Source organism: Fusarium graminearum, genomic scaffold, assembly GCF_000240135.3.
Source record: "Fusarium graminearum PH-1 supercont3.15 genomic scaffold, whole genome shotgun sequence".
NCBI lineage: Eukaryota > Fungi > Ascomycota > Sordariomycetes > Hypocreales > Nectriaceae > Fusarium > Fusarium graminearum.
Window position 1 is genome coordinate 1 of NW_001837913.1, and position 10471 is coordinate 10471.

Genomic DNA, 10471 nt, shown 5'->3' on the forward strand with positions numbered 1-10471 from the left:
TTTAAATTTATAAGTTTAAATTTACTATTAATTAATATATTTTTAATTTCTTTTTTAAATCTTAAGTAAAGTTAATTTATATATATTATTCTATTTTAATTAAATTTAACTATTTAATAGTAATATCTAAATAAATAAATAATAATAATATCTATTTATTATAAGGCTTTAATTTTAATTTTTACTTTTTAATTTTTATTAGCTAATTTAAATATATTAATAAGTTCTTATTTAAAGTTTTTATATTTATTATATATATATTATATTATTTCTTTATATTTATATAATAAGTTATTAATATAGTTATAAATAATAAATTTTATAAGTCTTTAAGTTTTTCCTTTAAGAAGGCTTATAATATATTAAAAAAAAAATTTTAATATAAAATTAAATTAAATAATATATTTAATAATTATAAATTATAATAAGAAATCCTTAAAGTTAATTTATATTACTATTATAAAGTTTAAACTATTAAAATTTAAAAATTTCTTTAAAGTCTTTTTTAATAATTATAAATATTAATATATATTTAATATACTTCTTATAAAGCTTTTAACCTTATTTAATTTATTTTTTAAGTCTTTAAGTAATTTCTATTAAATTAGCTATATTTAATTTTAAGCTTTTAAAATTTTTTTTTTAATTATTATAATATTAAATTTAATTATATTAAGAATCTTATTATAATATTTATTAAAGATTTAAATCTTATATTTAAGTTTTTTAATTTTAATTTTATAAAAATTAAAAATAATAAATTTAATTTTATTTTTATTATTATAATTAATATTTATATTTTTAAAGTCCTTATTAAGAGTTAATTAAATACTAATAAGAATTACTTAATAATAAAAGTTACTTTAAATAGTAATAAAATAGTTAAAAGTATTAAATATTATTATATAAAATATTATTTAATATAAATATAATATAATTTAAATAAAAGCTATTAATATATAATAAATATAATTTTTAAAAAATAAATTAATTTATATTAAATTTATATTAATAAATATATAAGATATTATTAAATAATAATAAAATATTATATCTTTTAATAGTAAATAAAGTAAATTAAATATATTTAAGTAAAGAAATCTTATTAATAGCTAGTAAGCTATTTAACTAATACTAACTAGAGGTATATATATTTAAGTATTCTTTAGTAATTAGTAAGGTTATTATAGGATTAGTGCTAAGCTAGGAAGATTAATACTAATTGTATTAAATTAGTACTATTTATTATTTCCTAGCACTAATTATATCTAACAGTTATATCAGATAACTGATAGAAAATGTAAGGTATATAGAGTATGACTAAGCTGGGCCGTTAGGTCATAACATAGCTATACTCGGGCTCCTGGATATCGAAGTGTTAATTAATAGCTATTGGGGTAAAAGAACTGAATCATGAGGCCTCCTGGAGTTCCCCTATCTTCATGTTAATAACTGGATGACGTTTCATGAACCTGGCTATCTAATACGCACTGATAGCCCTTTCCCGGGCCTCGCTGTCTTAAGAGCGCAGCGACGGTGGCGCGAACTTGGCTGTGAGAAGAAGTATAGCTCAAGGCATCTTGCCAAAGTATCCAGGTAACTAATCTGGATCTCTGAGACTTGGATAATAGTTGGGCAGGATGGGTGACGTCAGACTTGGTATACCTCTTAATCAGCCCGAAAGTGTCGGCTGAGGGATGTCATGCTTCTGGGCGGCTTGGTTATGGGAGAGACCGTTATCCGCGATATCTAATATTTCTTTAATAATGCCATCCTCTGTATAAGACGCTCGAGGCATTTTCAAGGCGATTATGGAAGGCTGGTGTAAATAAAAATCCTATAAGTTTTGGGGAGGACTGTTCGTGGAGGAGGCATTGACAGAAATTTTATATTAGTGCTATGCGACCGAACCGCTAATATACTACAGAAAAAAATAGCATAATGCAAAACAGAATAAAACTCTCAATAAGACACAGCTTGTTTTATGTAAATAAGTTCAATTTTGGCCAAGCATCGTACAAGTGAAATTGATCATTTTGTATGGGGAAACTTTTTTTTCGCTTATTGGTAGAGGGGTAACCTTACCGCATGGTATGCTGGGCCAAAAGATGGAAGCTGGTGTAAGAGGAAGGCACGATGTCCTGACTGAAGACACGATGACCTCATCGCCCCAATTACTTTTAGGGCACGAGGAGATACAATAAAATTATTTATTATCCATGCCGTGAGTTTATCCACTGGGCGCATGAGATACTGAGTCATAGAGACTTATGAACAGTCTAGTAAGTTGTACCCAGCCACAACACAACCCTGAACATTAAAATACCCAATCCGGCAGTGCATCAGGCCCACCTTTACCAGCACTATGATACTCTAAGCTCTAAAGTGGTGAGATCAATCTGGTCGTAGCACTACCTAGCTCGACTCTTTGCGGTCTTACTTTCAGAAAGGGTTTCGAAATCGGCAATGACAGCACGAATTTCATCATCAGCCGCTGGAGTCTTTTCAAGGATCCAATCTCCTTCTACCCTCAAACATTCTTCAATCATCTTGGGCGTTTTAGTCATCACTGCAGAATGAATGCTCCGCTGAAGTCCCTGGACCGGGTACGTGATAAGTCCCAAGGTAGCTGCAGTAGTCTTTGTGACAAGATTCAGCATACCCTTGCCCAAACCCTTCGCAGCCCCTATTGCTTGCTCCTCGCGCTTCCCGTGGTATGTGTAGACGGCGACATCGGTGACGGCTTCAAACATGCCGTCGCAAAAGTTTTTGCCCGCCACAACAGCACCAGACTTGAAATCGGTGATGCGTCCGCGCTGTCTCACGTCTTCACCATACAGGTTTGGGACAGCACGAAGGCCATCTGTGACTGCGATCGGAATATCGACCAAGACCCCTTTGGTCGAAGTCATGGCCAATTTTCCCAAGCTTTTTGAAAAGGCTCCCACAACATCCTTTGCTGTTGCTGAGTCGCTTTTACTTTCGGTACTCTGTGAGCGGGTGTCGCTAGATTCGCCGTCTAAGGGTGAACTAGGTCTGGTGCGGTGCTCCTTGACCCTGTCATATGGCTTCACAAAGATACCAGCTGTTGCGTCTGCCATTCCGGCGGCAACTTCTACTGATGCTGAGCCAGCGGCAGTAATTGGATCCCATCGGCGGCTCTCAATGTAAGTCGGTTTCGGTTGATGGCTGAGGGAAGAAAGAACGTCGTTAGAACCAATCTTGCGAAGGCATTCCACTACTCACAATCTCAAACGTTTTTTATCTAGTTTTTGTAATCTTGTCAAGATTCGCTCGGCTCGCTTAGAAAGAAATACTTGGTTATGCTTTCCTTTATAACTCCAGGATGCAGGAAGCTCTGGTATCACGTCGCACATTAATCGCTCGACGGGTAGCGCAGAGTGGAAGTGTCGGACTGCGGCTTGAACACCCGATTCTCTTCTTATCTGCCCAGACATCTGTTGCACGGCAATTTTGACTTTTGGGTCCAGAGCAAACTCTATTGCTTCAGTGAGATTCCTGGAAGTCAAGGAAGAGTAGGGTATTGGCTCGGGCCCAGCACCAGCTTTTGCTACCATTTGGCCCCAGAATTGCTGGCTGATGGGGATTAGTTTCAAAGACTAACCAAGGTAGGCCATTGGTATTGGAAGGTTTCACTTACTCCCCAAAGAATGATACGACTACTGTCGGCTGTGCGTTTAGCAGCCCGACTGCAGTTGTTCCAGCTCCGCCGTGGTGAACAACTGCCGAGACATATTGGAAGAGCCAGTCATGGGGACAATCGTCGATGTAGTAAATGGCAGGATTCTTCTCACCTTGAAGCTTGCTCCACCCCCGCGAAATAACAGCCCGAACCTTTAATGTATTGACGGCTTTCAGAACCAGGGTCATGAGGCGATCCGGGTCACCAACCACTATGCTGCCGAACCCGATGTAGATGGGGGCGCTTCCTTTCTGCAAAAATGCGTCAAGATCGCTGGGAGGCTCATATACTGCAGGTTCTCTGAAGAAGAAACCGGAGATATCTGCATGATACCACCATTAGTAACAGTAATGATAAGAAAAGTACAAATCTCGCCTATGTTAGGGCCCCATTCCCTAGGCTTTGGGATCACTGATGGTGACCAGCAATATGTAAACGGCACCTCAAGGGATTTGAGAAGCCTATGGCCTTCGTTGAGAGGCACGCGTTCGAGGCCAAGTTTGTTTTCGCGCCAATGATTGACAAGGTCCCCGAGCCTAAGCCTTGAGCGTGAGTAGGTTACCCAGCCGGATCAGTGTTCGTTGACCTACCCCTGCCACGTCAGAAATTCAACTGCATCATATGAGAGATAATTTGCAATATGGCGTTCTCGGCGTCTATCTGAACTGGTTATGTTTGCGAGAGGATGAGGAAATGCTCCGGTGCTGGTCCAGGGCATAGTGAACATCATGTGAAGCGGCACCCCCAAGGCCTGAGCGCAATGCACATGTGCAAAGCTTGGGGGATTAGCTATGATGCAGTTTGCAACGAAAGGGGAGCCAGTTTTGGGGTCTGGTAGAATGCATGAGTCCCAAAGTCCGTCCAGCATGTGAGCTACCATCTTGCGCTTGCTCTGAATATCCCCTGCACGAAGACTCTCCATGTTTGGAATCAAGCCCGGGTTCTTGACCATATAAGCCATGAGTTCAGAAGGATCACCACCCACCGGGAAGAACTCTATACCCGAAGACGAAACGAAATCGGCAAAGACATCATGTGTAGCCAGTCGGATTCTGTGGCCTTGTTTTTGTAACTCGGCGGCGAGTGCAATAAATGGCTGGATGTCGCCGCGACTTCCGATCACTTGGATTACAATATTGAGGCCGATGATACGTTGGTTGTGTGTTTGGTATGCAGGAGGCTGCTCGGAAGCTCCATCGAGGCCCTCGAAGTCGGGGAGTTTGGAAAGTCGGCGGCTAAGCGTGAGGGGAATTTCGACGTCGATTCGACCATCATCTACAAGAGTACAACATGTCAATTGAACCACACGTAACAATCTGCGATGGGGAATTGTCGGCACTATACCTCTGGCGCAAGCGTCAATCGTTGTCGTTACGTCGACAGCGTCTTCAGCAGGGCAGCCGTGCAACATGGTGGCTAGGTGATGCGTGCCAATGAAGGGTTTTGTCTCTTTCATGGGATTATATATCCTAATAAAAATAACAAGGAAAATTTGCTAAATCAACCACTTGTTTCAACCGTCAATACGCTAGTGACGCCTGGTGCTGCCGATGGCATGAACAGCCCCAGTCAACTAACTATTTCTGTCTCAAGTTGACGTTCATTTACGCGTCCAAGAGCGCAAATTCTGCGATTGGTCTTCTTGGGCTTCACCGTACCATCTAGCGTATTCCTTTCCCCACCCTTCTCCACTCCCTTATTTTATTCTTCTAAGTATGGCCGAGTTAGTCTTCGAGGGGCATCCCCAAATTCGTATAACTATTCTTAAGAGGTCTGGGTGAGTCGCAAGGGACTCTACAGTGAGGATTCGCTTCATCCAATTTGCCAAGAGGGCGATGACGAATCTCCCTCCCAAACAGGCTAGAAGAATGCTTCTCACCTCAGGGGTAACCCTAAGTATGTAACGACGTGTGCAATCATATATATATGCCACCCTCGTTTCCCCTGTGGATGTTCCGAAGTAGGAGATTCACCAGCATAGATCTCAAGGGGTATTCAAGTTCCAAGTACAGCAACTAAGTCCATCCCACCCTAGCAACGCAAAGAAGGTAGAAAACTTCACGTTTGGTACGCTATCGTTGCCTCCCCTGACAGGAGTCCCCTCAGCATGACCTCTTTCTAATCCTCCACTCAAATTTCTTCAGCACAAGAAGATCGCCACCCAGTTTTTGGGAGCTCGCTCTCACACCCACGAATATCAATGCCTTCGACGAACGCTGCCGATTATTGGGAGAAGAAGGGCGTGGCAGGCTTAATTTCTCGTGCTCTCCTACGTACACTTCAATGTATATTCGCCGTCGTTGTTGCGGTCTTGTACGGACTCGATCTTCAACAAGCGACAGATAATAACGTCAAGCCGGGCTCAGCTTGGATTTACGCCGAATTCGTAGCCGGGGTATCAATAATTCTCTGCGTCACCCATCTGTTTTTCACGACGGCTGTGTGGTACTGGAGCTTACTTGATGGCCTTGTCTGCATCCTGTGGCTATCACAGTTTGGGGTGTTTGCCTCAGCCTATCTGGGTACTGGAAAGCCACTAGAAAACGAAGAGTTTGCTGCATCAGTGTCACGCGGCAGGATGCAATCAGCTGTATGGGTTAACTTCATAAGCATGCTCTTATGGCTCGCAACGACTATACAGGGCATAATGGGGTGCTGCGCTCGTTGGAAGAAAAGGCAACAGAAGGACAACTCTATCGAGCTGGGTTCTGCGGGCGATCTATAGTCAAACGACAATGTTTGGCTTGGGATTACCGTTTGGTCCGCGCATAGAATAGCCCAAAAAAGAATAACTCACTGCTAAAAAGTTTCAGTCGTGATATATTGGAGTGGACTGGTGGAAGGATCGGCGACGTCGAGACACCTATATAAAACTTACTGTTAATAAAAACAAAACCCTCAATTGTTACACATATCCTTTTTCCTTGACTTAGAACTCACGCATTCATCATTAGGCCTGTCAAGTAAATGACCCGATAGATGAGCAGAATACGCAGAGGAGAATGGGGATGCGGAAATGCTGCCTCCGGGCAGGTTTTGGGATGGGCCTTTTCAAGAGAAGGATCAACGCGCATTACCGCGTGTGGTAAGTAATTCTATGCAGTATCACACTATTTTTGTCTTTCTATCCATGTACATGTTGCAGAGGATAGGCAGGCACTTTGACGAAAGAATCAACTGCACGCCTTGGAGAAGCATAAAAGGGCCCATCAGCAAGTGTCGGCGTGATGAACTGACTTCAGATCACTCAGATCTTGAGAAAGAAAAAGAAAAAGAAAAAGAAAACTCGCCATTCGCGAATTGGCTTTTGACATTCAACAACGTGATATGCCCCAAAGATCTCGAGGACTACTGGCCGGAAGGCCATCACGGCACGGTCCTGATAACTTCTCGCGATCCTGACTTTATACCCGCGCCTGACACAGTACCAAATATGGTGTGACCTTATTTCTAAGGCTTAGCCAACATTGCGCTCGGTTCTCTTGAAACTAGTGCAGCGGCCAGTGAACGCAGGTAATAGGATTGATGCTGCAAAATTGACCAACAAGATACACCGCGTGTACCCATCGCCATTAGGCAGCTCGTAGCATGTGCTCACAGAGTCACTGTGGGCAAGATCATTCAACACTACGGAAGAAATTCGCTGCTGTCTAAATTGGATCAAGTCGAAAGTACACACTGCAGGGTTGGTAGACAGTCATCCAGACGAGTCTGTGTTAATTGAACCCGTGTGTCTGTCTGTAGTTGGTATATTTAAAGATCTTCAAATAACCTTTCCCTCGATCGCTGAGATAAAGGCAAGTCTGCTTTATTCGCACAGGTCGTCATGCCGTAGTAGGGTAATAGCAGTATCCAAGAACTTAGAGGTGCATGCTAAACAGATATAAACAGAGATGTTGGGGTACGAGAATATAGATACATAGATGTTTATATATACATAAAGTAATAATTTACAAGAACGCAACACAACAAGGAATGTGGCTGACGATGTCAATTGGCAAGCCTAATACTAGGAAATCACCACGCATACCTACTTGCCAGCAATAGTAACCTCACTCTTTAAACTATCCAGCTTTACAGTCTTTTTATCCCTTCTCTAATTCTTCCTAAGTTAAAAATAGCTTAGTAAATAGTAAGCTAGTTATTATTATAATAAATTAAGTTAATATTAAATTAGCTAGTACTATTAGTATTATAATAATAATAAATAAATATATTAATATCCTTATTAATAAAAATAGTAAAGTAGCTAAATTTATAAATATTATTATAGCTAGTTAGAAGTTAAGTTTTACTACTTTTTATTATAAACTTTTTATTATAATTAATATAAAAACTTATAACTTTTAGAAAATAACTACTTATAATATAATAAGTACTTATAGTTTTTTTATAATAGCTATTAAAACCCCTTTAAAGATAATAATAGTTACTATATTTAATAATATAAAAAGCCTTAATAGCTTTACTATTTTAAAAGTAAGTAATAATAAAAATAAAGTTAGTTTTATTAATAGGCTTTTTAATTTTAATATTATAATTTAATAATTATATTATATATATCTTATAAGTTTTATTTAATTAGTATAAAACTTACTTATATTAAAATAAGCCTTTAAAGGAAGCTTATTTAAATATATATAAGACTTACTTTATAGCTTACTTACTATATTATAAGCTTCTTATAAAAGCTTATATTTAAATAAGTAAACCTTTAAGTATATATATATTTAAATTAATATTAAATAGTATAGTTATATTACGACCCAACAGATGACCACATGACCCCATTCTTTTTTACCCAATTATATCATAGGACACCCCTACTAGATTAGTCAGCGTATAAGCCGCTAGGACCTGCAACTTACGACTCACAGGGGACTTACAATATAAGCCTCGACTTACGCTATAAGCCAGGGACTTATGCTATAAGCTATTATAATAAACCGTAAGACACTTTAAGTATATATATATCCTCTTATAAAGCATAAGATAGAACTTAACTTACTAGCTATTAATAAAGCCTTTTTACCTAAATACGCCTAACTTACTTTATTTACTATTAAGAAATATAACACTTTACTCTCACTTAATATATAATACCTTATAACTCTATAAATATAAACTAATATAGATTAATTTACCTATTTAAAACCCTAACTATTATATATTAATAGCTCTTATTTAAACTATATTGCATTAAGATATTAAGTAATATTTTATATAATAGCTGCCCTTATTACTCTTATTTAGTAATAAAATATTACTAATAATAATATTACCTCTATCTATAAAGTATCTAACCTTTAGGAAAAAATAGATATTAATTTAAAGAACTTTAATAATATAGAGATTAAATAGCTATATAAGTAAGTTATTAGTATAACTGCTAATATTAAGAACCTTTAGCACCTTCTTAAAGAAGCACTAGCTCTATAAAACTAATAAAACTAGAATAATTAAAATAGATTATAAGAAATATATATTCTAGTAAATACTGCTATACATAGTAAAGATATAAGAGAAATTCTTAAGCCTAACCTATTAGAAATATTTAATAGAACTCCTATAAAACTAGTAATATTCTTTACTTAATATAAGGCCTTTATATCTTACTATTTTACCTAGTTTTAAGATAAATCTAATAAAATACGCTATATATTAGGAAGACTTAAAAGAACTATAGTATAATAGTTCTAATTTATCCTAAAAGATTAGACTATAAAAGGAGATCTAGAAGCTTTAAAACCTTATACTTATAGCTATTATATAGACTATAGAGAATTTAAAAAAGCACTTAAAGTAACTTTTAATACTATTAATAAAATAACTTAAGCTAAATAAAAAATTAAAATATTTAGGCAGAATCGGTCTATATTTAAATTAAAAGTAAAATACCTTTAGCTTACTATTAAGCTGAACTAGAGGTAAAAAGCACTTATATCTAGCTTCTTTAATGCCCTTAAGGAACCAATATAAGCCAAGTTATATAAGGAAAAACGACCTAAAATGCTTATTAAATATATTAATTAAGTAATTAAAATTAATAATTAATAATTTTATTAGAAAATATAAAAAGGATAAAATAACTGAAATTTCTCTACTAATAGACCTTAGTACTATATTAACTAAGGAAAAAGCCGCTAATATAACACCTTATATAGTATATAACTAAGATTAATAGACTTAAGAGCTACCTAAATACTAAGACTATAATAAGACTTAAGTAAGTATAAATATTATAATTATAACTAAATAGGATATATAGTATAATAATATCTTTAACCTAAAAAACTATAAAACCTAAACTAAGGTAGGCAGGTACTAGGAATTACTAATATTAAGGAACTATAAATAGTATTATAAATATAGATACTTAGAATATATTAAAGTAGTTATAATATAGCTAATAAAATAGCCTTAATTAACTAACTAAAAAAGGCTAATTAGGAAAACTACTATAAGGAGAGCTTAATATAATAATTAAAAGATCTATTTAAGTTAAAGAAGGAAATTCTAAAATACTATAAATAAGAAAATAGAACTAAAATAATAAAAGAAAAAGCTAAAGACTAATAGAAAAGATATTATAATTAAATAGAAAAAGAGAAAGAAAGAATATAATAATAAGTATAAGACTAATACTAGAAAAACATATAAACACTTAGAGTAATAATAACTCTAGATATAATAGCCAGCTTATAACCTAATTAGGCAATTAATAATATCCCTATATAAACTAAAATCTAAAAAAAGGAAAAAGAAATT

At 35.9% G+C, this 10471-nt stretch overlaps 3 protein-coding genes across 3 annotated transcripts; 2 read left to right on the forward strand and 1 right to left on the reverse strand.

Moving 5' to 3' along the window:
- Positions 1–2411: 2411 nt before the first annotated feature.
- FGSG_11587 (uncharacterized protein) lies at positions 2412–5114 on the reverse strand (the record flags this gene model as incomplete). The annotated part of the gene is given in 5 exon segments (XM_011330568.1): positions 2412–3189; positions 3247–3597; positions 3662–4025; positions 4037–4245; positions 4294–5114. 5 exon segments carry the CDS (start codon positions 5112–5114, stop codon positions 2412–2414), a joined length of 2523 nt encoding a protein of 840 aa, XP_011328870.1.
- A 789-nt stretch (positions 5115–5903) lies between these two features.
- Positions 5904–6428, forward strand: FGSG_11586 (uncharacterized protein; the record flags this gene model as incomplete). Its single annotated transcript, XM_011330569.1, has 1 exon — positions 5904–6428. The coding sequence occupies one exon, from the start codon at positions 5904–5906 to the stop codon at positions 6426–6428; it is 525 nt and encodes a 174-aa protein (XP_011328871.1).
- Positions 6429–6719: 291 nt separating this feature from the next.
- On the forward strand, positions 6720–7290 carry FGSG_14028 (uncharacterized protein; the record flags this gene model as incomplete). The annotated part of the gene is made up of 3 exons (XM_011330570.1): positions 6720–6788; positions 6849–7139; positions 7201–7290. 3 exons carry the CDS (start codon positions 6720–6722, stop codon positions 7288–7290), a joined length of 450 nt encoding a protein of 149 aa, XP_011328872.1.
- Between the last annotated feature and the right edge of the window lie 3181 nt (positions 7291–10471).